This window comes from Embiotoca jacksoni, unplaced genomic scaffold (genome assembly GCF_022577435.1).
Source record: "Embiotoca jacksoni isolate LCO1_2020_lvr unplaced genomic scaffold, fEmbJac1.0.p SCAF_14, whole genome shotgun sequence".
NCBI classification, from domain to species: Eukaryota; Metazoa; Chordata; class Actinopteri; family Embiotocidae; genus Embiotoca; species Embiotoca jacksoni.
Window position 1 is genome coordinate 407,882 of NW_027185274.1, and position 26,527 is coordinate 434,408.

The 26,527-nt window shown below is 40.4% G+C and overlaps 3 protein-coding genes across 5 annotated transcripts in view; 2 read left to right on the forward strand and 1 right to left on the reverse strand.

Annotated features, from left to right (window-relative positions):
- The first annotated feature begins 357 nt into the window (after nucleotides 1-357).
- timm8b (translocase of inner mitochondrial membrane 8 homolog B (yeast)) lies at nucleotides 358-4,506 on the forward strand. The gene is made up of 2 exons (XM_069147350.1): nucleotides 358-563; nucleotides 3,656-4,506. Exons 1-2 carry the CDS (start codon nucleotides 462-464, stop codon nucleotides 3,821-3,823), a joined length of 270 nt encoding a protein of 89 aa, XP_069003451.1. The 5' UTR covers nucleotides 358-461; the 3' UTR covers nucleotides 3,824-4,506.
- Nucleotides 4,507-6,751: 2,245 nt separating this feature from the next.
- il4i1 (interleukin 4 induced 1) lies at nucleotides 6,752-11,462 on the reverse strand. The gene is made up of 8 exons (XM_069147259.1): nucleotides 11,418-11,462; nucleotides 11,072-11,177; nucleotides 10,608-10,822; nucleotides 10,391-10,503; nucleotides 9,732-9,933; nucleotides 9,546-9,614; nucleotides 9,292-9,428; nucleotides 6,752-7,520 (listed from the first exon to the last, which is right to left on the reverse strand). Exons 1-8 carry the CDS (start codon nucleotides 11,460-11,462, stop codon nucleotides 6,752-6,754), a joined length of 1,656 nt encoding a protein of 551 aa, XP_069003360.1.
- A 3,508-nt stretch (nucleotides 11,463-14,970) lies between these two features.
- The window catches only part of snx19b (sorting nexin 19b), a 43,169-nt gene continuing 31,612 nt past the window's right edge, over nucleotides 14,971-26,527 (forward strand). The window contains exons 1-11 of one of the 3 annotated variants that reach the window (XM_069147351.1): nucleotides 14,971-15,056; nucleotides 16,137-16,402; nucleotides 16,520-16,714; nucleotides 17,817-19,049; nucleotides 20,018-20,216; nucleotides 20,423-20,523; nucleotides 20,632-20,751; nucleotides 20,942-21,066; nucleotides 22,003-22,096; nucleotides 22,667-22,826; nucleotides 26,189-26,318. In XM_069147351.1, coding sequence (XP_069003452.1) covers nucleotides 16,199-16,402; nucleotides 16,520-16,714; nucleotides 17,817-19,049; nucleotides 20,018-20,216; nucleotides 20,423-20,523; nucleotides 20,632-20,751; nucleotides 20,942-21,066; nucleotides 22,003-22,096; nucleotides 22,667-22,826; nucleotides 26,189-26,318 — 2,561 coding nt within the window. In that variant the 5' untranslated portion in view covers nucleotides 14,971-15,056; nucleotides 16,137-16,198. Of the gene's footprint in view, nucleotides 15,057-15,487; nucleotides 15,508-16,136; nucleotides 16,403-16,519; nucleotides 16,715-17,816; nucleotides 19,050-20,017; nucleotides 20,217-20,422; nucleotides 20,524-20,631; nucleotides 20,752-20,941; nucleotides 21,067-22,002; nucleotides 22,097-22,666; nucleotides 22,827-26,188; nucleotides 26,319-26,527 lie in introns of those variants that run through there. The other 2 variants (XM_069147353.1, XM_069147352.1) reach the window with 2 other exon arrangements.

Below are 26,527 nucleotides of genomic sequence, written 5' to 3' on the forward strand. Positions count from 1 at the left end.
GTTGCGTCGTCTGCGTCACAAAGATGTTGGATGTTCAAGAGGTTCAGTTAGTAGAGTTGACTACATGGGAAACCTCTGTTCGAAATAAAGTTGATTTAAAAAAAAAAACTACACGAGAAACCGGTAACTTCAGGTATAATATTACATGATAAAATAGTGTGTAAATATATTTCTATGCACGATGAATACTTTAGTCCTGGTGAAAAAAAAGTTGCCTTGAGTCAGCTCTCGTTAAACATGAAATATCTTTGTAAGCATCACTTCCTCCGGCGTAGATTTACAAATGACACGGAGAAGAGTCGCCCCCGCGTGGTTTGATCGGGTACAGCGCATCCCGTTATTTGTAAATCAGTGACGTTTCCCGAGCTGCAGCGCTCACTGGCGGTGAAACCGAAGGTCACCTCAGCTCAATTCAGCAGCCGGTCACCGGAACAACTCTGTAGCCATTTAAACACAAGGCGATGGACAGTTTTGAGAACTTCAGTGCGTCGGAGAAAGCAGAGGCGACGGAGCTTCAGCGGATGATCGCTGTAGAGCAACAGAAAGCGCAGTTCCAGGCCCAGGTTTGTATGCTAACCATGCTAACGTGTGTCCAGTCAGGCCACATGATATGATCCTCCCTCTCGTGTGGGAGACTCCATTAAATAGTTCACAGTTCACGCTTTCGCCGCCGAAATATAATATCATGTTTTTGCAGATACTTCATATTTTGACTAAGCTAGCTGACGCCGAGCCAACAGAAAGTTCTTTGAACAGTGTCACTCGCTAAAAGGACTCTATTTTTTAAACTAGCAGTTTGTGTAATGGAGTCTGGCACGGCAATAGTGCCACCACCGTCTGATGTGAACCTGTCTTTTATTATTATTCAGGCCTGATTATTTTGAAAATACTTTGTAAATCTACTGTATTCCAGGCTGATCAACAACCTGGCAACACAATAACGTTGTGTTTAGTTAAAATGACCACAAACTAAGACGTGTGCCAGCACAGGACTGGAAGGGAACTTCGAGACAACAGGGTTCATATTCAGAAGGCAGTAAAGGTGAGGATCAGTGGCGTTAGTAAGTCCAGCTGTGACAGTGACGTCTCATCATGAAAACTTCTGAAGTGAACCAATATAAAGAGAGCAGAGTAGGAGTATGAGGTGCGAGTAGAAACTTTATATAAAAGTGGATTTAGCAATAAGCAAGTGTCTCAAACTGCAATACCACCGAGGGCCCCTAGGGGTTGGTTTCCAAGCGGTTCCTGCTCCATAGACTCAAAACTTAACTTCTCTCATGAAATACACAGTCAATACAATTTTATCCATGTGTCAATTTCGTGTCCTTTGCTAAAATCACTCCTTCATTAGCTCCTGTTGAATGCAAACGATGCGGGGAAAGCTCTAACCTTCATGAGTATGTGTTTCACATTAGGTCGTTACGGCACCTGAGTTGCACATGTTTCTGTGACTACTGGTATGTAAGGATTTGCAATTTCCCCATGGAAGTGAGCATCAGATTTTGTGTCAAACTCTGGAAATCAGCAATGAACACCCTTAAAATACATCAGAAAATTGGCAGCAATAAAGTAGAGTCAGGTTTTTTGTTTTGTTTTTTTGTTTCTCCAACATGCCCACATGTACTTGACCACAACAACCCGATCATTGCTCCCTACCTTTGGTCCATGGTGATATTGCAAATGCACACGTACCAGTGGTCACAAATATGTGTAGCTCTGATGCTGATTTTGATCAAGCAACATATATTTGAATGGTCGTTTGTGCAACAGGAAACGGTCGCTGACAGCTGTAGCACACAAATGCTAAAAACACATTTTAGCATATACACACAAACACACATGTATGGTAGTTCGGGGTGCCTTCTCACGTGTACACATCACATCACATCGACGTCGGCCCTGGTCGAGTTTATTTCTACTCTGATTTCAGTGACATTTCAGGTGGCCAACCGCTGATCATCACAGCTTCATGGGCCCACGTGTGTGGGAAATCGAGTTCTGATGACCCGCAGGATTTATGTTTATCTATCGTCGCGACCGTCACGAAGAAACGCATGAAGAAAATCTGTGCTTGTTCCACAATTTCAAATGTTAAACGGTCGATGTGGCTGACTGAGAAATTTGTTGTTGTTATGGCAGGCAGCAGGTGAATGTCGGTCATGTTAGCGGCGCTTCACTGAATATATGCAACAAAACAGGATGATGGTGTGTTGAGTCATGTGATGCGTCAGAGCGTTTGCTTTACTGTGAAGTAGGGGTGCATGAAATTAGCCCGAGATTTCCAGTTGGAGTGCCGTCACTATCTTAATTTCTTTTGGGAGCCAGAAGTGACCATATTTGGACGAGCTGAGGAAGCAGCAAGCAGTGGATGTGACCAATAACCTGAGCACACTATGCCCACCCACCTATACCGGCAACCTGACTGCACCCCAGGCATTTCAATGAAACCAGACACGCTCACCAATATAGCTCTCTTTGAGGCCTGATATCTCATTTATGATGGAATTATTTTAAGAAAGAACACCAGAACACTGATCAGAAGGTGAGAATTCAGTAAATGGTACCAGGATGACTTTACATTTCATGATGAGAGAAGTTGGGAGTCTATTGGAGCCAGAAGGGTTTTTTGCAGCAGCAGCCCCTCGTGGCCCTCGTGTGTATTGCACTTTAAGACACTTTGCATCGGCTTCAATTTTACAACCCGCAGACTTCATCCATCTTCGTGTGCAGTCTGTATAGATAGATAGATAGATAGACAGACAGACAGACAGACAGATACGTCATTAATCCTTTCGCTACAGCAGCATTTATAGATACAGGAAAGCAATAAAATAACAGTAAAAAAATATTAAATATAAAAATGCACAGTATATACAATAAATAAAATTGAATAATTAAATTAAAACTAACTAAACAATAGTGCACTTTTTTTTAATTTAATTTTTTTTTAAAATTTTATTTAAACAAACAAGAAACACAGACAACAGTGTTATTGTTGTGTGATGGATTTTGCCAGAGGTGAGTTATTGTAAAGTCTTATGGCAGTGGGCAGGAATGATCTCCCGTATCTGTCCTTGTGACAGCGGAGCTGGAGGAGTCTTTTGGAGAAAGTGCTCCGCTGTCCCTGCAGCAGGTGGTGGAGAGGGTGGTCAGGATTATCCAATATGGATAATAATTTCTTCAGCGTCCTCCTCTCCACCACCTTTTCCAGGCTGTCCAGTTTGTAGCCGATGATGGAGCCGGCCTTCTTAACCAGTTTGTTAAGTCTGTTGGTGTCGCCGGCTCCAATGCTGCTCCCCCAGCAGACCACAGTGAAGTACAATGCACTGGCCACAACAGACTGATAGAACATCTCCAACATCTTGCTGCACACATTGAAGGATCGAAGATTCCTCAAGAAAAAGAGTCCAAACAGTGTTATCATGATATAGTTTGTGCAGCAGAGACTAAGTGTCTTGGTCACTATTCTTTAATCACTTGATTGAAGGAACTCTTATAATTTTTTTTTATTATTATTATTATACCAAAATATATTTTAGTTCTTAAGACAACATTAGGTGATTTTTTTTTAAAATTGTTTTTATTCAAACGGTAACATATTGATCCCAGAGTTTTAATGTATCGGCGCTTAATTAGCTTTTCTTGTGGCTTCCAGGTGCACACCTTCACGGATGTCTGCTGGGACAAGTGTGTGGACAGTCCGGGCTCCAAGCTGGACTACCGGACCGAGACGTGCCTGGTGAGCTGCGTGGAGCGATTCATCGACACCACCCTGACCATCACCAACCGCTTCACGCAGATGGTGCAGAAGGGTGCTCAGTGATAATGGACTCTCAAAGGGACATGAAGCATTTTGTGTCTCTCTAACTGGTTGATGACAATGATTTGAAGAGGACTCCGCATTCATGTGGTTTTTTTTTTGGACTGGAGGTGCTGGAAGGGGGTGGGAGGGCACTCTGCATTCTTCTACCTGTGAACTGAGAAGTGGCACATGTTCACCAGCCTGTCTGAGATCCTGAGAGGGGGTCTCTGCAGGTCCTCAACAATCTGGAAAAAAACAACAACAACCATTTAATCCAGTTTCCTTTAAAAGGTTTCAATAAATCTTAAATATGTGGCTCAATCTTTCATCAGGCCACAGCTCAAAGTTTCATCATTTACCTTCATATATATGGTTAAGAATATTTATATTTTGTAGCTAAAAAAACAACAGCAAGTGTTAAGTACATCTGCTTGATAAACAACCAAATGAAAAAGTTATTGTGTAACTGAAGATGAATCAACCAATTGCTGACATCCATCTATGGTTTTTTTGCTGGTTCAGTTTAATGTAATTAATGAGATCATTAGGAATTCCTGTTGAATACAGGCCGACGTGATATGAACTATCTGTACTTTGTTTGGTTCTTGCAGGTTTTCTGTCAGAGTCACACTTTGTTCCTGTATGATTGAGACACAGATTTTACATTAGACTCCATGTGGTATTAAAAAAAGTCTTCAAATGAACTGCAGAAACACTGAATGATTCCAACAAACGTGGAGCAGTTGTCTCTGTTTCCAGGACAGATCTGGGGTTAGTGATAAGTCAGTATTTGTCAGCCGTAAATAACCAAGTACTCTGCTTATCAGAATCAGCTTTATTGCTTTATTGGCCAGGTATGTTAACGCATACAATGAATTTGAGTCCGGTTGTAACTTATGTCCAACTTTAAGTTACTTGTATATAATTATTTCCATTATTCCACTCTTCTACATTTCAGAGGCAAATATTCTTTTTACTCATATTTATTTGACAGCTTTAGTTATTTTTCAGATAAAGATTTGACACCATGGATAATATACCCAGCTTTTTAACTACAACACTGTTTGAACCAGGGGTTCCCCACCCATTTGGTCTCTGATGTCTTAAATCAGTGTGTAGTCGGGGTGAAGTAGTTCAAACTGCACCTGCAGCAGCTACAACGGTAACATAGAGCTCACACACTGATGCGTCACTATTATTAATCTAATTTATGTCATGTATAATAATAAATCAGTCAGAAGGACCAAAGACTTTTAATTGAATACTTTAACTATATTTTGGACTTCAATAGGATTTTTGATGCAGGACTTATACCTGTAATGGCGTACTTTTATATTGGTGAGTTGGTACTTTTACTGAAGCAAAGGATCTTGATACTTCTTCCACATCTGGTATTTGTCACATTCTGCATCATAGATTTAAGATATTTTCATATGTGTATTTATTTACAAACACTTGAATACTGAAATCACAATGAAGGCATTGCTAACTATCCTTTGGCCCTAAATGTGTGCTACTAAAGCAGAACAAAGAGTGCTTCATAATAATAAACACAAAGAGCACGAGAGGTCACGATTAAGATTTTCATCTTTTTTTTATTTTTTTTATCTTAAACTTATGAAAGTGCACCCAATTCATACTCTGAAGATCCATGAACGTGGAAGTGTAAGAAGCTGACAGCAGTGGCCTCCCATCCTTTGGACTGCTGGATGTTCTTGTTAATGTGTTCGAAAAAAAAAGGTTTATTGTTCCTTGTGTCTGTTGATGTTCCATCACATGAAAATATATATATATATTTTTTTTACAGATACTTTCAGAGTTTCTTTTAGAGATGTTAGAGGTTTCATTTTGAAAGGAGGGGATTCATTCACGTTTAATTTTTAATTTTAAACATTGCTGGTTTAGAAAGAGTCAACATTCTCTGTCCCATCAGGAACTCCATTCAGGATTCATCAGAATAATTTCTAATGCTCATATGAACTGTCTCACAAATATTCATATAGAACTGAAATGATTACATGATTTATTAACTGGTTGATGGCTGGAAAGTTAAACGTGTTGACATCACAAAAAAACAATGGAACAGTAAAACCCTGCAAATCCAATTCATGCAGAAAATGATTAGTGTTGAAAAGTAACGAGTTACATGTGACTAAATTATAAAATAAAAGTCATTTTAATCCTTTATAGCTACTGAGAAAAATACAGAACTAAACTTTCAAATATGAAAAACATTGGTGATTACAAAGGGGTTACATCTGAATATATTCTTTTTGGTAAAAAGATTTCATGCACAATAAAAGGATTCATTCTGTTAATTTGTGTCTTTTTGCTGCACAGGAATGTGCTCTGTACGACACTCGTTAGGAAATTAATTAAAAAGTAATTCCAATGTAATACGTTACACGACTTTGATGAGATATTTGAAATACCCTTACAGAAAAATCACATCAATTTCACATGTGCACAAACTCATGAGAACACGTGCTCACATGACACGTGATTGTACACAATGGAAACATTTGGTTTTCAAGGTGTAATGTGTGAAGCTGATGTAGATTAGCATGTGAAAACCTTTTTAAATTTGTTCCGATGTTATCATGTGGCAACATGTGATAAACATGTTTCATACATGTGATCACATTTGTTTTTTTTCTGTAAGGATAGTTACATGACCTATTATGTTTTTAACAGGATCATTTATAATCTGTTGTCTATTACATTTCACCAGTTTCCAACACTGATAATAATTTAAATTGCAATAATGCTTTTTTGTGGAATCGGATCTGAATGTAAGTTAATTGTTTTTTAAGACCAGCCTTGTACCATTGATCAATAAATATGTCCATAACACAAGAAATTACACTTGACATCAGGGCGGGCTCGATGCTGGTGGATCAGTATTTAAGATATCAGAGAAAGTGTAAAAAATATTTGCTGCACATGAAACTACACTGTAAGGCTGTTCATATTTTGAGCAGCCCTGAGTGCGGACTTCATGGCCGTTTCAATCCACCCATGAGGTGTGGCTGTGTGCTCCCCCGCAAAGTGCACCCGCCCCTCGCTCTGGAACAGTTCTCGGGCGTAGTGCCCCTGCTGGTAGGGTGTGAACAGAGCGAAGGCTCCGAGACTGTAGGGATCCAAGCCCCACTTCTTCACCAACCCTCCTGTGCACAGAGGCCTGATGTCCTCTCCGTGGATCTTCACCAGGTCCTCCAAGACCACAGCCATCAGCTCCTCCTCGCTCATCCCCTGGAAGAGGGTGGAATCGTCGGAGCAGGTGTAGGACGCCAGCAGGGCCCCCGCGGCTGTACCAGGGAAGCTGTGACTAGGATAATAGATGAAGCGAGAGGGCCGGTCTGTGATGCTCTTTCCTCCTTTGATGCCCTCTTTCTCCCAGAAGCGCTCCCTGAAGCTGAGCACCACCTTGGTGGAACTGGCGTAATGAACTGAGCGCAGGGCCTCCATCTTGTCCCCAGACAGAGGGGGCTGGAAGTCAATGAAGAGGGTCGCCTTGGCTGTGGCGGTCACCAGGGCGTAGTCTACTGTCAGGTTGGTCAGGGAGCCTGAATTATGCCAGTCCTGGTACGTTACGGTCACATTGCCACCGCCCGTTTGGTTTATTAGCTTGACCTTGGAGTTGAGGAGGATGGTGGCATTTAACACACGGTAGAAAGCTCTGGGCAGGTGGTCAAAGCCATCCGTCACTTCAAAGTACCTGGGAACAAACACCAAGACAAAAACCCTCTTAATCAAAATACATCTTTAAAGCTGCACTAATCAGTATCTTTTTTTAATTAAAATGTGAATGAAATTAGTGAGTACATTACATTACATTACATTTCATTTAGCTGACACTTTTATCCAAAGCGACTTACAAAAAGTGCATTTCAACCATGAGGGTACAAAACCCAGAACAACAAGAATCAAGAAAATACAATTTCTTCAAGAAAGCCAAACTACAAAGTTCTATCAGTAAGTGTCATTTTAAGTGCTACTAAAGTTCTACTGTTCAAGGTAAAGTCGGAAGAGGTGTGTTTTTAGTTTGCGGCGGAAGATGTACAAAGTACATGGTTAAGAAATTGGATTATTTAGCAGTGAAAGCTAGATATATTTGTCAGGAGTTGGAGGGGAAGAAAATGAGGCTAAAATGATAGTTAACATTCAATTTATATTCATTAATTGGCCATAAATCTGCAGTTTGAATTATTTTACCCAGAAATGAGTGAGTTTTCATGCCCTCTGTTTAACACAATCAATAAACACACTGATGGCTTCTTTCCAGAAGCAGAATGATTGCTACTTAGTGGAAAAGAAACACTTTTTTTCTGTGTCCTGCAACAGCTGCAGTTTGCTCTGATGCCTTAATTTGAAAATGCCTTACATCTGTGGTCCCACCTCTTCCTCTACATAGCCAAGATGGCGAATGTTTTGGAGGGGAAAATGTCCAGTCTTTTACACATACTTTGTTTTAACTGTTTTCAGTGCATCATTGGGGTACTTGAAACGCACTGCATGTTTGTGTACTTGACAGAATCCACTTGCACACTCAAAATCGTGAGTGTTGCTATGTAAGTACAGCCATATTTACCCTGCGTTCCAAATCACATACTATTTATTTTTGCTTTTAGTACGGACTGCAGCTACCATTAAAAAGGATGCACTGTTGCATGTAGTATGTATACAATTGGGACATACTACTTCATCATATAAACGTGCCTTGAACTTTGACCCTTTTGGTCATATCCATCGTGATCCGTAGTGCGACAATTGAAGTAAAAAGAAAATTGGATGCAGTTTGGAACGAGTATGTTTCCTTTTAATGCCTCTTATTCTTTTCATTCTTCCTTGTTTTGCTGGCGCAGCATTATAGCGACACCATCTCGGGGGCTCAGTCGATGTGACTCATCTTCCGCCGTGCAGACGATTGTGGGTCAGAAGAGCTAAAGTATCATGCTGGCCTACATGGTGCAAAATACGACCGGATAGTTGGACATCCTGGTATTACATTTAACATGCTATGTATTCGAACATGCTAAATCTTTTTCTAGCATACTAAATAGTTTGGTAGTATGGATATTGGAACACAGTTTTTTTTACCTTGCATCATGCCTGCCACCTGTCAGATGTCCTCAATTATTCAGTCTATCTCTTTATCTACCATATCCACCTCACCTGCTCCCTGTTTCCACTTTCTTTATTAGGCTCCAGCTTTTATACACTCTCCAGCTCCTTTCTTTGCCCAGTTGCCTACATGTGTCCAGCTCTAATTTGTCCCTCCTGCTTTTGCTAATCTGACCTTCTCGGGTGTTTTACAGAATTTAATCTCTGCTTTGCCCTCTGTTGTTGTTTTCTGTTTTTGTATTTTTGCCAATAAACCCCCATAAAATGGATCTTGCCTGCCTGGACTCAGTTGGCATTTTATATCCTCCTCCCTACTTTTACTGACACGCCACATAATAGAATTGGAAAATATGAATATTTCTTACTCAGTATTGTCATTGATGTCTGACTGTATGTACAGCATCTCTATCAGTGATGTGTAGAAGAGGCTGTTCTCGTTCAGGACGTCCCCGATCATCCTCAAAGCACCGCGGCTCAGGTTGCCCTCCTTCACCAGATATTCCTGTAAGCCGTCAAATTTATACTGTTATGTATTTGGTAACATTTTTCCATACAGATTTACACCGTGTGTCTGTGTGGCATCTGTGAATCCAATGTTTATAGGAACCAACATCTTTACCTTCACTGTGAAGGAGTCATATTTATCCAACATGGCACTGCAGCCGATTGCTTTCAGGTCATCCCTCACCTGTGCACAGATTACGGCATTTATAAGTCCCTTTCCATGTGCAAAAAACGAATTAAAGGAAAATGGATGCGATTGGAAGCAATAGGTATGTTATGAAGGTGTAGAATGCGTACAAACCTTCCACAGTGCCTGACTGAAGAGCTGAGCCGCTGACTTCCCCCTCTCTCTGTCATTCAGGCTGTAATTGAGCACACCAGGGTTGTTTTCCACTGTGTATGTCTTCTGAAGCAGTCCATTTACCAAATAGTATGTGTTGATGTCATCTTGGATGAAGTAATTCAAGGGAACTTGTAATTTTGATGCAAAGGAAAGAAGAATCCTGCAAAATAAATGCTGCACATTTAGTATCTTCTTTGTTTGCAAGATTTGACTTTTTTTTTTCAGATAGCACCAGTGGTGTTATTCAGTCTGATTGACAGGTGTGGATTAATTTAAATGGGACTTTTTGTGGTGCTGTTGAACTGTGCTGGGTTCAACTGACAGGTGTTTCGAATATTTTGTCCCTCCCACATATATAATTTGGCAAAATAATAGGAGCCCTCTCAAATTTCACAAATTACAGTTTTCAAATATGAGCATTAAAATAAATACTATAAATATGATATATAAATATTAATCAAATTGAACAACCACAAAAATGTAATGTATTTATAATCCTTTTGTATTTATAATCCTTTTGGAGAATTTACTGCTTGACTGTTGCATTATACATCGGTGTATTTCACTGTCACATTATGGCCCAGCAGACGGACAAGTCTTTTCATTTCTCTACTCACTTATGAAAGTTGGGAATTCTCATAGCACCAACTTCTGCGTACCAGCCTTCTCTTCTGTTCCTGAAGGTCTCCACACGCCCTCCAATACGATTACTGGCTTCTATTATGGTCACCTAATGCACATAATTATCACACCTTGTATTTCAATATCATCAATCAGAACATGTAGGATTCCTTTCACACAGCATGTAGAGGTCAATGTTTCTCTCTGAATGACCTTATGTCCCGCATCCTCTAAAAACTTGGCAGCGGTCAGCCCGGCGATGCCCCCGCCGATGATTGCTACATGACGAGGTGTCTTTGTGGCAGGAAGACCTTTATCCACGATGGCGAGGAGCTCGCCATAGTCTGTGTCTTGGAGACACTCATACAGAGGGTCTCCAATGATCCCACTCACTGCAAAAACCACAACGCCCACTAGAACCAGAGGAACTGATGGAGGAAGAAAAAATCAACTCAAGTCAGGAATTTTAAGCATCACGATACGAACTGTACCAATCAGACAGCTGGAACTGAAGAAATAAATCCCTCAGGGATTGCTAAGCAACCACCAACTTCCAGTTTCCTTTCTTTACTAATGACTTTACAAAACTGAGGAGCTTTGACAAACAACATAAAAATACATTGCAAAATCAGACTTACAACTATTATATGAATGTCATCATGTAAAAGCATACTTACAGAATTTGCACAGTGCCATGTGAGGCATCATTTTGAGGATGGAACTCCACAGTCTGGACTTCTTCCTTCTGCTGTGGAAACTGACGCTATGAGCAGAAAAGGAAACCTAACAAACACAAGCATGTTATCTGTTGAGTGGAAGAGGCTCAGGCAGTATTATCAAGAACAAATATAAGTAAAATTTTCACTGAACAGTTTACTTCAAAACAATATTTCAACTATACCTTTTACTAAAACCACTTAAAAATTCATTAACTTTGGTCTAAACACCATTAATTATTGCAGTTAATGAATTACCTATAAATAGAAGAGAAGTAATGCTAATTCAGGGCTACATTCCACCCACCTTTGTTAAAGGTAATGTCTCGTAAGTTGTCATGAGCCTATTCATGACTGAGGAGAAATGACCCCGAGTCCCTGATGAAGCTAAACTATCAACGCTGTGACTCTCCATACGAAAAGGCTGCCTGGAAAACCTGGAAGTGGGGTATGTGTGAAATTGCACACAAAGTAATTTTAATGAGGGACTGTGTGGCTCCTGCAGGTCTTCCAGAAATATTTTCCCACACTGCCTTGAGAGTCAACCACTCTGAACAAATCAGATTAGTGAGGTTATACTAGTCATCAGCATACCTCATTTCCTCCATCTTCACTCATTTCAATATCTGACCTGAAAGTGCTCATTCAGTGGTATCCAAAAATGCCCAAGTCACACTTAAACCTGCATTCAAACTTAAAAGTGCATTCAAACTTAAAGCCGCATTCAAACTTAAATCTGCATTTCATTACATATTCGACAAAAATAATTCAAATTTTTTAATTATAAATATTATAAGTATCGACAGTGTTTACTTCTTACTGATAAAAAAAAGACATGATAAATCATGTAACTCACCTGACTCTTTCTGCCTCCGAACACAATAACACAGACTGCTTTTGTAGGCTGCAGTAAATGAAAGCAAAAGCATGGAGGGGAAAAAAATAAAGTTTCATTTTCCTGACGGTCTCTATATTAATTTTTTTAGTATTCAAAACTCAGTGCTGAATGATTCACTTTTGAAGAAAGTGGAAGTGATAACAGTACTTCAACAATGGAGAATATAGAGGAAATATTGCATTGACATTGCCAGTGAATCAGAAAAGTGTGACTTGTACAATTTAAAGAAAGGTTTTCTTCAGAGAAACATACCTTTGGAAAACTTGTGGACTCTCTGGTGTCAAAGCTTGATTTGGACTCAGCAGGAGCCTCAAAAAGAGAGACACTTTCACCTGACCTGCTGACTGTGGCTCAGGTGAGATTCACAGGTTATAAAACTATAGTATTACATACAGTTATACAGCTGAACAGAGCATTGTTCGGGGTTGAGGGTCAAGTTTTATTTCACATTTCTTTCTCAGTAAATGGGAAAACACTGAGGTCAGTGAACTAATGAGGCTAATGAGGTTAAGTCAGCCATGTTAATGTATAATGCGTAAAGGTCAGCTCTCCCAACACCCTGAGAAACCACAGAGAGGACAACCATGGAGTCAGCCCACTGAAGCTGCTGAATCTACAGGTTTGGAAAATAGTTTGAAAAAAGAATAAAAAGGACAAGGAAAATACGTAAACGGCAAGCAGAAGTTTTTATTTCAACACCAAACAGCAAAGTTAGCATTTAAACATTGCAGCTAATATTTAAGATCCAGATAGTTGAGCAAACCTCTCTGAGAAAAAGAGTTGATAATGGATTTATATTTGTCAGGTGGACAGAATGAATCCAAATTAATGCTAATTAATGCAAAGGTTTGCTTGTTGATTGCAGCTCCAAGTGGCCAAAAAAGCAAGTATAACAAAGAAATAGCTCTTGGAGAGAGAAAATATTCATCCTCAGGAATGGGGAAGCCTCCTAGGCTGTAAACACAATTTAAAGTGGCAATGTGTAAGATTTTCTTTTATGGGAGAGGTTTCTTTTTATGTAATGAGGCAATGACAATCCCATTGAAAGGGAGCTGGTTCGGTCCATATGTTGCTTGTATCCATTGGGGGCCATCTGTGCCTCATATGGTAGAGAGAGTTGCCCACTAATCATAAGGTGAATGGTCATGCTGAAAGACACTGAACCCCAAGTTGCTCTTGATAGCAGGCGAACACCTTGCATGGCAGCCCTGCCTCCATTGGTGTGTGAATGGGAAACAGTGGAAAGACAACGTACCATCCAGTCATCTCAGTGTCTGTTTATGGACACAGATTCTAATTCTACAAATAGTGCCTTTAATGGTGAGACAGTTGCTTCAGCAAAAATTATAATTCTCAGATTCATTTTATTTATAAATCTGGTTCTGACTTTATCAAGTCAAGAAATGTTTGCTGCAGGTCTGGAAAGAGACACTTAACCTTAAAGATGTGGCTTTCAGATGTACTTGGATCAATAAAAGCAGTAAAATAGGATCTTACATTCAGAGTATAGTGTTTGAATATAGATGACAATTACTCAACAAAACCTCTGGCCGAGCATATTTATGCTTCTTTTGGAGTTTCATTTGAGCTCGAGGTGGTCCAAATCTACTTTGGGAGCAGTTATACAGACTTGCTTGTTTCAGATTTTATTATCATTCATTCATTTAATCTAATTTGATCTTTTTGAGTATTTTAAATTTTTTTTAAATTTGTGCATAAAAATCAAAAATCTCATTTAGCTATCTATTATTTTTGTTGTGCCTGTAAATATTTAATCAACATTTTTTTTTTTATTTTTTTTTTTATTTTTTTTTTATCTCTAAGGGTTGGTGTGTTTGTAACATCATAATGTCTGGCATTGTTCTCTAGGTAGGTAGGTAGGTAGGTGTTTACTTACCTACCTACCTACCTACCTAGAGGTATTTACTTACCTACCTACCTACCTACCTAGAGAACAATGCCAGACATTGTGATGTTACAAACACACCAACCCTTAGAGATAAAAAAAAATAAAAAATACTATTTCTAATTTCTATTACTCTCTTTCAACCATATCAATGTGTTCATTCAGCTTGCTTAACACCACTGCTATTTTAGTGTTGTTAAACAACATTTTGTTACAGTTGTTTGTTAGAATATATTTTCTGGCCATCTCTGTTAATTTTGATGAAAGAAAAATGCATTTCGTTCAGTTAAATCCCACAAATGCTTGCTGGTCTCAGTAGCCAGGCCATAACAATGGATAAGCGCTGCAGGCTTTATCCCCAATGATACATTTCATACTCATAAAGTATCAGGTCATCATTGTAAATGAGAATTGGTTCTCAATTGATTTTACCTGGTTAAATAAAGGTCATATATATAAAGGTTGTATGGACTTCTCCAAGAGGAAATACTGATTGCATGTTATTAATTTATTGTTTATAAAGCTCTACGGTCATTGTATTTAAATCTTGTATCTACAGTACACGATCCTAAAATTACATTGGGTATGCACCGATGTTGGCAGAGCTGGATTCAGGTATGTACCTTCTAAATGCTGCTCTAAAACTAGTCTTACATTCCTTTGGGGAATTTAAAGATTTATGATTTGATGTTTTTTTTTTTTTTTTTATGATAGGCTACTTGTTATTGTGTAGTTGTGTTATTTTGTTTGCTTTTAAAAGTTTCTTGCTGCTAGGTCTCCCTTGGAAATAAGATCTTTATCTCTCAAAGAGTTCCCGGTTAAATAAAATTAGACAAATATCCCATGAGCCGTACAAGCGGACAATGTCTCATGGAAGCAGTGGTTGTTGAATGCAAACAAAATAATCCGTATTTTATTTGTATCCTTTCAAAGTGACCTCCGGTCTTCAATATTATGATATTTTTTTTCAACCCATATTAACGTGATTTTCACTTTCCAAACCATCAGCAGTGGGAGGCGCCGTCATCTGAATATACGTCACAATAGAGGAAGTAAACAAACTAGAGGAAAGAGAGAGAGAGAGAGAGAGAGAGAGAGACGCTCACGAGACCTCCCATTGAGAGCGATGACAGCTCGTGCAGGTTATTTTCTCTTATTTATCCAGTTGGGTAGTTTTTGGTCAAATGTATTTGGTAAACTTCTTTTTTATGAGCCATTATTTTGGTTCTTAGCGCAAAAGTGCGTACCTTTAGCCAGAAATGTAGCAGTTAAAGGTTGCGCATATTGTCACATCCCACAGCAGATTATTGCAAACATCTGACAAATTAAAAGGCTCTTGACTTTATTTCGGCATATTTGTAGCACGTCAAGAAACAATGAGGACACTAATATTTCCAATTGTGTCCCACCGCCTTTCATAGCCACCTAACTACGACCGTGAAGGATGGTGACGAAGGGAGTCTCTTAACGTTAACACAATGATAACATAGATTATTTATGAAATACATCGTCGCAGGTTGAATGAATTGTTTGCCGAATGCTCAGCTTTTGCATGGCATGGTGACTGTGAAGTCTGAAAACCGTGTTGGACGTGTAAGCGTAATGCAACGTATAAATGCTAAATTGTGACATTTTTGAATGGGGCTTGGTGCGGCGTTTTCTTATCAGAACAAATAACGGTTTTTATGAGGGCTAACGCCAATAAAACTAACAGGTGGAAGGTATTAGAGCCGATAAATACAGATAATAGTGGTGTGACTAAACACCCGCTGGTTCGATAGTTAAGCCTGTAAGCAATCATTTAGTGACAAAACATAAGGTAAACTCACGTTAGCAGTTAGCATTAAGATGTTTTGGCTGTGGAAGTGGTGTCCATGATATTTCTATTTAATGAGTGTCAAATGCAGTTACAGTGAAATTAAGCAGTGTTAGATAACACCACTCTTATGCATACATTCTGTTTAAGATCTGTTTTAATAGTTTAATAGCCTGGTTAATATTGGGTTTATGTAGCATATTTCTCAGCACAAGCTGTTTTGTGTGTGTGTGTGTGTGTGTGTGTGTGTGTTTGGAGGAGACTGGCCTCCCATGCTGGATAATGTGCACCATGCGCTCATCATCTTTACCTCATATTAATCACATACTGACTCCCGATTGAAAATTCTCAGTCTGTGTTGCATGTTTTACTAAATTTGTATTCCCCATCCGTTTGTTTTTTTAAGGTGTGGTGTCACTCTGGCATGTGTGATCTCCACTTCTCTCCTCAAGGGTGTGAAGACGAGTAATGGCTGAGGTGTTGGGACAGCGGAGCTTGTTCGGCTTCGGTGTGGTGTTGGCATGGCTCGTGCTGTTCCACCTGCTGGTCAACATCTGGCTGCTGTGCGTGTTCACCAGTCTGCTGGTGGTGCTCGGCGGCTGGCTCGGCTCGCAGGCCGCCCTGGAGTCCGACAGCGTGGTTCACCTGGAGAGATTTATCACCATGGAACAGGTTGATTTGTACAATTCAATGTGGTTCACAGCTCCAGTCTGAGTTTTACTTTTCATTTGTGGACGAGCTTGTTGCCAGTATCACTTTAATTTACACAAATTCTTTGCTAAATTGCAGCTTCCTCCGTCTGTGGAGGACGAGCATCACTTGGACCAGGAGATCCATAATACAGTGAGGAAAATCATCAGGGACTTCGTCACCTCCTGGTACTCCACTGTGTCCTCTGAGAGTGGTTTTGAAACGGAGGTTCAAGAGGCCATGGTCTCTATGGCCATGGAGCTGAAACTGCGCGCAAGACAGGTCGACAGGAAGGTACTAAGTTTTAAAGACATCAAAGGGAATGTGTTTGCATACATTTGATTGGCTTTCTGCAGAGACCTGATTTTAAGAAAAAATATCATATAAAGAGGAAAAGTAGGTCTCTGGATGTGGGTTTAAAAGAAAAGAAGAATCCACTGAAGTTTCTTTCATTATGCATTATTGGACATTATTTAAAGTAAAGTTGAAAAATAGTAAATTTAAAAATCTATGATGATAAAACCATGAATTAATTGAATCAACTGCTTAAATGTTTAATAGATGCTACTGGCTCAAAAACTAAGAAAGGTGTGATGTCACATCACAGGTTATGTGAGCTCTAAACAGTTAAACTAAAAAGACCTTTTTCCCTCTCAGATGGTCTTATTTGGAGGATTTTTAGGGACCTGAGTTCTGGTTGGTAAGTAGTTTTTACCACTGCAGTTCTTACCCACTGCAAACCAGGAGCACAAGCCTTGCAGTTTTAGAGATGCTCCAATACAATCTTGTGGCTATAGACAAATTTGACCCCTGTCTCTGCAAGTGCCACAATTGTTTTGGTGTATCATATGTATATGTATATATATATATATATATGTATATAGAAAGAAACTGTCACCAGGTTTACTCAGTAGATTTCTTATGAAAGAACTAAATATACTGTAATGGTAATCCATTGTTCCAGTTTTACTTTTACCAATACTTCACAGGTAGGTTTAAGTTCATACACAGACCATGAAACGAGTACCAGACTTTTTCCGTTTGATTGCAGTTTATTGAAGATTTGTAGTTGAGCAGGATGAAAATGAACATACCATGAATCTGTCGGGTTGTATGGATCTCCTCTGGTGAATCGTCGGTCTGATGAGAACTGTGTGCTCTTCCCGTACCTGTGCCCACCCTTTCCTGTTTCCTGTGCCCTTTATATACAAAACCCACACACCCGTGTATCCAATTACTGCCGCGGCAGGTGTCCAAAAAATAACGTTGCAAAACATCTAACAAAATAATACAACATGCCAACAATAACATAAATACTGTAGCTCCTACATATATATTTAAATTTTGACCCTCGAAAAGTCTTTAATCTGACGTGTAACATTTGGAATTCCTGCAGGAACTGACCCAGAGGATCTTAGACCTGTTTGGCAGCCATCTGCAGGACTTCATCCGAGCCAAGGAGCTGGTGACCCAGCAGCAGACTGCCCTGACAGCAAATTGGAGGAATGAGAGTGAGCAGTTGTGGAAAGCATATTCCAGCATTACCGCGCCTCACCTTGCCATGTCCAGTGAAACAGTGGAAGTCAACTACGTCAGAGCAGTTGTCGACTTATTGCTGCATATTTTGGTGCCGTCGCCTCACTTGGAGAGCCGCACCGGACGGTTTGTCGTTGGAGAGCTCATAACCTGCAACGTCCTGCTCCCTCTTATTGAAAAGCTGTCCGACCCCGACTGGTTAAACCTCCTGATGATTGAAATATTCGGCCAGTCCAGTAAACCACAGGAGACGATAGCGACAGAGCCGCTGACTTCATCCTCGCCGCTGCCGCCGCCGCCTGCCGAATCAGAGCCAGCTCTTCTACAACAGGCGACGCAGGTACCTCAGAAGAACAGTGAAGCACCTCCACAAAGAGCAGAGACGGAAATGGTCAATGACACCGAGATGGCGACGCCTGAGCTCGCTCCCTATGATGCGATTGACTCTGAGGAGGTGGACTTTGCACACATTAACACAGAGGAAGATGAAACCGCTCTACCTTTTTTAAGGCGCTTCATGAGAGGAAGCAAGTTCAACCCATTTTACCAAGAAAATGACTCTGACCTGGATTCTCCTTTGGCCGACGACAAACGGAGTTCTATCGACTCCTTGCTCATGTTAGGTCAAGAGGAGGGTCTGTACGACAGACAGAAGGAATGTGCCGCATCTTTTGAGAACAACAATGGGGTGGACCTGGATGATGTTTTCCCCAGTCCAGTGGATGGCTCTTGCCCTAAAGTCCTCGTGAATTCAGACCCGGTGGAGCATCCTAACGCCGGGGGCCCCTCATCCGCTAGAATAGCAGAAGGGACCCCCAGCCGCCAGGACACGGAGAGGGAAGGCAGTTCCTCTGCAGTGAACCCAAACAGAGAACTTCTTCTTGGTGTAGAACAGACTGGGATGGGAAATCCCAATGAGCTGACCGTAGTCACCCCGTTGCAGGGCTGTTCCAATATGGCGACGTTCAGTTTTGAGCCCCTCATCAGTCCTGAAGGACCAGTCATCATCCAGAACCTCCGTATCACCGGCACCATCACAGCGAAGGAACACCGAGGCACCGGCTCGCACCCCTACACACTTTACACCATCAAAGTAAGGCGATTACGTAACATCTACCTGTTCCTCTATTTTCTCTATTCAATATTCATTATTTGTTCCATGCAACATTATAAACTTCATTCCAGTTGTTTGATAGTTTGCTGACGTATGAACCAAAGAATAGAAGAGATTTTCAAAGTCAGCTTAGAAAGTTACAGACATAAGTTAAAGGTACCCCTTTGTAAATTTGGACTTGTAGTGCTGTGGACCAATGTTTTCATGAGCAGTTTTGTTTATATTGTGTACCATGCGCACAAAGGGTTCACATGCACACGCATTACTCGGCACCAACAGGAGCATTGATGCAAATGAAAGAAAATTGTGAAAAATTACTAGAGAAGACATATTTACATTAGTTTACTAACGTAAGTGACAGAGAACAGCAATACATTTCCACACTTCATCTTCTGAAATGTGACTAAGTTGTTGGCTTTTAAAAAACAATTCATTCATTATCTCTATATTAATTTATATTGTTCATTATATGTTCTGAAAAGCAACAATCTGAGGCCAGCCAGCGTTCAGCCAATTCGTTTATTTGTCTGCAAAGCTGATATAGCACAAGCAAGGTTTAGCAAGCGGAATGGTTGCAGTGAAATTAATTGCAAGTTGACATATTATTAGTTAAATATACTTGATGACAGTCAGAAGGGTTGTGTTTACGGTTTTTAACAGAATTCTTTTGGAGAGCTTTGATAGAGCCATCTTACTGCAATTACTTCAATTTAGCTCAAGGGAATTGGAAATTGACATAAGAGGCAACAGTAAGAAAAGAAAAATGGGGATTTTATTCTTTTGAATCTATGTTTCATTTTAAAACCCAATCTAATACTCACAGATTAGCCTGAAGCCTCACAAAGTTTTTACCAACTGTGCCACAAACTGCAGTATGTTCCACATTTATAAATTAAAGCTGAATTCAGCAAAGTATGCACGTTTTTGTTGTGTTTGTTGTTTTTCAGTATGAAACAGCAATGGGTTGTGACAACCCAGGAAGCCTGCAGCCGGTCTCTGAGGATGGCGAAGCCGTGCAGGCTGGTTCTGAGAATCCGTCACCCATTCAACCCGTCGCCTATCACATGGTGAACAGACGATACAGCGAGTTCCTCAACCTGCAAACACGGCTCGAAGAAAAAACGCAACTACGGAAACTCAGCAAAGGTTGTCTGATTAAATCAATATGAGAATCCTCGTTTTGCTGTTTGGAGCCACCAGTGTGTGAAAATGGATGATCGTGTAGCTTTGTGTGTGAAATCTAGTAATCCATGTGTGACCCTCCCTCTGGCTATGACTTGCCGTGGAATTCCTGAAGAGCTAAATTGATCTGTGTTCGGTATTTGAGCCTGACTATTCTGACTGTTTTTCAGGTGTGAAAGGTCCAAAGAAAATATTTCCAGAAATGCCATTTGGAAACATGGACAGTGACAAGATAGAGGCCAGGAAAGGACTCCTGGAGACCTTTCTTAAAGTTTGTGGAGTGTTTTTTCATTTTTTTTTATGACATTAATTTTGTAGTTATTGGCCTGAATGTCACATTTAAGGTTATTCATGGTTTCTACTGTTTTGATCTTTTCAGCAATTGTGTGCGATCCCTGAAATAGCCAACAGTGAAGAGATGCAGGAGTTTCTCGCTCTCAATACAGATGCCAGGATCGCCTTCGTCAAGAAACCTTTCATCGTGTCGCGCATAGACAAGGTTTGATCCTAAACATTTGGTCATCACTTAAACCGCAACTTAAAAAAAAAAAAGGTGCAAATACTTGAGTGTGGAAGTTGCTAATGTCAGACTAACGCAGCATCTTTGTTTAATGCGGAAGAACATTATGCCTCAGCCTCTGTTCGAGTTACAGTTCGTTTTTAATGCGGTACTGTACGTGTGTGTCTAGATTATGGTGAATGCCATTGTGGACACCCTGAAGACGGCATTTCCTCGTTCAGAACCTCAGAGCCCCACAGAGGATAATGAGTCCGAGATGGATGGAGGGATACTAAGTGCGGACAAAAAGAGCAAGTACGAAGAGCTTTTTTGAAATCTTCTTACTCTCGTCTTATTATTTTAACCATCTGTCATGGTGTTGGAGATATCCATATTCCACTCATTAGTTTGAAATGTTTTTGTATAGTTAGTTGATAACACACTTTACCAGAATCTCTAAATGCGTGGCGATGGGTTTGCTTCCATTTGACCGGTGCACCCTTAGCACTTTGTTGTCCATTCAGTAGCTCTTCTGCATGGCGATATTCAACGTCGTTTTTTATTGAGAGCTTGCTGAGACTCATTCACATTGGCTGAACAATGTATTTCCATACCTCCATAGTGAACTTTGAGGCTCAAATTGTAGTCGTGGTTGTGGATGGGAAGCCAGTGAGGGATCATTACACACATGGAGGAGGATAGGACCTGGGGGCAGAGCATGAACTGCATGCGCTAACCTTTTTTCCCCAAGGAGCTCACCTGCTCTGAAATTCAACAAATTTAGGAGCATGCAAACAAATTTAGGAGCAGAGGTTCTTAACAAGAAATTTAACATATTCATAATTCACGTGCATGTGTGTTTGTGCTTCTTCTCTTTGTAAGCGGGCCGGTGATCAGTGTATCTGACTCCAGCCACTGTGCTGAAGGCTTCCACACTTTATATTTCGCTCACGTTTAATATCACAGTTGTCAGGTATTTTAGCTGATAGGCTACATTATATTTGTAACAACAGATTAAAGGAGGTTGTTATCCTAAATTATTTTTCCAACTCGCACAAATACATTTTTAGTCGGATTGTGTCTTTGTAGCAGAGAGCATTACTATACATGTTGATAGTTACCGCGTTAAATCGGACTCATGTTGTCTTGATGTAGGTTTAATTATTTTTAGTGGTGTGATTGTGTGTGTGTGTCTGAGTGTGTGTGTACCTGTTTGTGCGTGTGCATATTTATTTGCTTTTATATTCCCAGGTCCCGCCTGAAGTTCTCCAGTAAAAACATCCCCTTTATGAATGGCTCCGACTTAAGACCGCCAGTTTTGTTCAGTTGCGAACAAACTAGCACAGTAAGCAACTTTCACACTTCTGCAATTTAAACTATTTTAAAAAGGGACTTTTCGTCTATTTCTCATTTTAAACCTAAAGTCTGGGACTTTTACATATAATAATAGCTGTTCGACACATGTCCTTGCAAACGAGTTCTCAAAATGCTGATTCAAACTTTTAAAGCCAGATAAAATTTTTTTTTATTTTACAGTGTACCCAGTTTTTAAATGTGCCGTCTGGTGAGACGTCCTCATGCTGGCCAGATGAGTACTGACTGGGCACTTTGAGCAGAGTAGGTGCATTAGAGACTTATGCAGACAGAGCTGGCACCTTCCAGTTTAGTCCTTTGCTAACTTAAATGGGAATAAAATAATTGAGTTGTGTGGCTCATCTCGACTTCACAGACAGAATGGATCAAATTCTGATAGTGAAAGAAGCCGTTTCGCGGAGGTGTGATGCTCAAAACCATTTACCCACTTTGTCAGAGCTGCACAGTAGTGCCAGAGCATGCTGGAATTACTCTCACTGGTAACCACTCACTCATTCGGAGGTTTTTCTTTGTTTAATTCTCCTGCTCTGTGCGCCAACAGGTGTTTAAGGCGATGTCTCTGGAAGACTTGAAAAACTTTATCACTGAACAGGAGAAAGTGTCCATCAGAGCCGAGCCAGAGAGGGAAGGCAGTCCGCTGCTGGGAGAACTCCGAGACTCTCTGGATTACAGCTCGGGGGAAAAGCAGAGTCCGGAACAAGGTGAGGAAAGGGCTTGAGTGTAACACTGTATTCGCTTTGCTTGATGTTACGTTCTGGCAAGTTTGCTCAGTTGGTACGTATCTCAAATCTTCTGCGTGAGGGCTGAGGATGCATGATGTGAGCAACACATCTCCGGTTCGATTCCAGGGCTGGTCAGATCTTTACAGGAATCATCACACTTCTATTGACTTGTATTACAAAACAAAAGTCCAATGTTGAACTTGAATCTGAACCTTCCAGCCTTTCATCATTCATCATGTTTGTCTGACTCACTCTGGCATGTCTGCTTTTGTTTTCCTTTGTGCCTCATCAGCTCACTGACTCACTCTCTCACCACAACTTTCTATTCCGTCTCTCACCGTGATCGCGGCGGGGTCAACTGATAGAAACCATTTAGTTCCAGACATTCCAGTCCCACATCAGATTCATCAGTCAGAGATATTCATGTTTTGATACATCTTGGTATGTTGCCGTAGCTGAAGAGACCGTGAGTGTGAGGAAGCAAAGCAAGAATTAAAAGTGATACTTTGTTACTTATGTAATCCAGTTTTTTGTTGTTGAATTACACTTCACTGCTTCAACTGTAGACTGGAGCGTACGACATGCAAACAACACTTAATAACACTTAATGATAATTCTGTGACAGTGGTCAGATATGAATGGAATGAATGTGGGATAAATGTGCATTCACCATGACAGCATTACATTGCATTGGAAACCCCTGTCCAGTACTAACTTTGGTCTCAAAAAGGGACATGGGATGCTTGGTTGACTAGAGCCAAACCTAGTATGTGGTTGGAATGTGCGTGAAATGCTAGAAAGATTTTGATTTAAAAAAAAAAAAAAGGGCTTTTCGTCAGAAACTTAAGTCTTGGCATTTCGGCCTTTTCGGCCTTTGTTCAGACATTTGCTTTGTAGGGATGACTCAGTCTGAGCGGAGCGGGAGAGAGAACACTGAAGGAAGATAACGATCTCAAATTTACGACGACATTCGTGTGCAGTAAAAGTATAATAAAGGCCAACAATATTAATTCATTGATGGGCAGACATCAATTCCAATTTTTTATGACAACAGAATAAACATGTAGAGGATGGGTAGAGCAATACCGCTGTCCTCTCCGACAGATACAAAAATTAAAAATGCTAAAATGGGTCGCTACATATGTATACTTTCCGTAAATATACCTGGGCCCAAGTAAACTCTGTGTGGAACCACTGTGTGATGTCTTGCATTTGTTGACCCTGAAGTAAGGAGCTTTCCCTGAAAAATGCCTCGGTCGGTGGGGGAGGAGGGAGTTCCTTTTTTGTATTCCAGTAAAAAGGGTGTCACGGAATCACATTGGTGATTTGGGGGTCCAGACCACCTACCTGATTCCTCAGTTCATTCCTGTTTCGTTCTTTTTCCTTTAAATTTGCATTGCTGTCTTTTATTTAACGGGGAGTCCACTTTTGACAGTTAAAAAAAAAAGGACCAAAATCCTTATCCTTTTTATGCTCCTCATTATCCATAATGCAATTCGAAACACACTGGGATTTTTTTTTTTAAATCAATTGAGCTCCCTTCACTTGTGTGGTTACCATGAAAAAGAAGTTGGTTTCAAGATGCATTGGTTTGTTTTGTTTTTTCAACTAACATTTCACCCTGTTTGTTTTCATCCTGATGAAGGAACTCGTGCTGAGTTTCAACTCTAACACTGATTTGTTAGCTGTCTTTAACTATTAAGTAGAATGTCTCTCACCATCCCACCTTGTTGCATCATGCACCACCACTGCTCCATCTTACTTCATCACAGGGAATCACAAAAGGAAAAAGGGTTGATCTCATTAACATCATGTGGAAACAATCTCTGCATATGTTTGACACTGGAATGAGACATTCCCCGTTAAATTGAATCCAAATTGCATTTTTTTCCTCGTCTCGGTATCTGCTGATCGTCTTTTTGAAAAACGAGACATTTTTCTTTTCCAGACAGTCAGGGTGAATGAAGGGTGACCGGAGTCCTTAGTTCTGAAGAAGCTACCAGACTGACAGTTCACAGAGGACTAATATGCTACTTTCACAGTAAATGTGTAAAAGTCAGAATACCTTAAAGTTTCAATTGGTGTATTTGCAGTACATTAAGTCAACCCATATCCTGACTGTGAATTCTGTCCCTGCTGAAATACTGACGCTAAATTTATCTCTGTTCAATATTTATCTGTGAAAATCTGCTGAAATAAGTCCATTTATTTAATTTGGTCAAGAATTAGTAGCTAAACTTGACTGACATACATTTTTGTACAGTCAAGTTCCATCAGTAGCATGATCCAAGAAGGACCACAGATGAGTTTTACAAAAAAACCTCCCTAAACAACAACAAATAATAAATCATGGTTTTGCAAAAACACTTGATTTGCAGTTTTAAAGACCTCAGGGACACTGACAAGGGCCAAAGCGTTATGGCTGGATGACGGGGTCAGAGCAACATCGGGGATACTCATCAGCATCCCTTGGTCAATTTAGGTTCCTCAGCAGATCTCCATCTCTGTGACCAAAGTTCTCTGAAACCCTTTCACTAATAAAGAAACCTGTTATGGCAGAAACCTGTCAGTAAACAAGTTATCCAAGTGCATTGATGTAGTATCTACTTCATTCTCTACCTCATTCTCAGTCTTTTCTGCCTGAAGCACTCCTCAAGCGTCAAGCGTTTTTGTTAATTACACATGACAGTGGCCGTGGTCACCTTGAATTCATGTCAGGTCTAGATTCCAACACTGAGTAGGAGCTGTTGTAGTGGAAAAAAGTATCAAAGGATGAAAATGCAAAGCTTTAATAGCCATCACTCAAGGCGTGCTGTTGAGCTGAGAGTTTCGGTCACCTGTCAAATTATGATGTCACTGCTGGATGTTGTCAGTTTTCTGATTGAGCTTTTCACTCTTAACATACATGCACTTCAATGTATCCTGATGATAGCATTGAAAGAGTTGTCCTAACACGAAGATCCCTTCAATTAGAAAGCCACAGTGCACGCAGATGAAGCAGAAAACATAATGGATCATACTCAGCAGAACCAGCAGCGTCTTACCACACGAGGGCAGTGTGAATAAATGTATGAGGTGTACAGATGTGTTAATCAGACCTGCACGTTCAGCAAATGCACACGGGTGAAATGGATTAACCTGAAACTAATGATTTGGTTTCAGATACTACATACCATATGTCTCTTTACAAATCATCTGTGAGATGCAGCTTATTGCGCACTGCCCTGAATCTACACACAGTATATTTTAAATATCTGCTCTTTATCAATACCGCGATAATTCTCTTACAGTATGTCATTCACCAGTAGTGTTTGTATATGTTTTGCATGTTGTGGGCCCAGCATCGGAGACGGCGCTGGCTGAGGTGGCCATGAACATCCTGTGTCTGCTGATGAAGGACCAGTGGAGCTGGCTGTGCACCGAGAACATTCAGAGGACCATCAGGCTCCTGTTTGGGACCCTTATTAACAGGTGAAGTGCCACCATACACTTAACACAGGTGGGATGCAGCAACATAGCACCATAAGGAAGGAAACGTTTGTCTGACGGCAGGATAAGGAGACATTAAACCAACATTCGCATATACAAGAAAATAGATTTAGGCTGCTGCGTTAAACAAATTAAAACAATTAAAGTTAATTGACGATTAAAGGCTGGCAAAGTCAATCTACATTAGAATG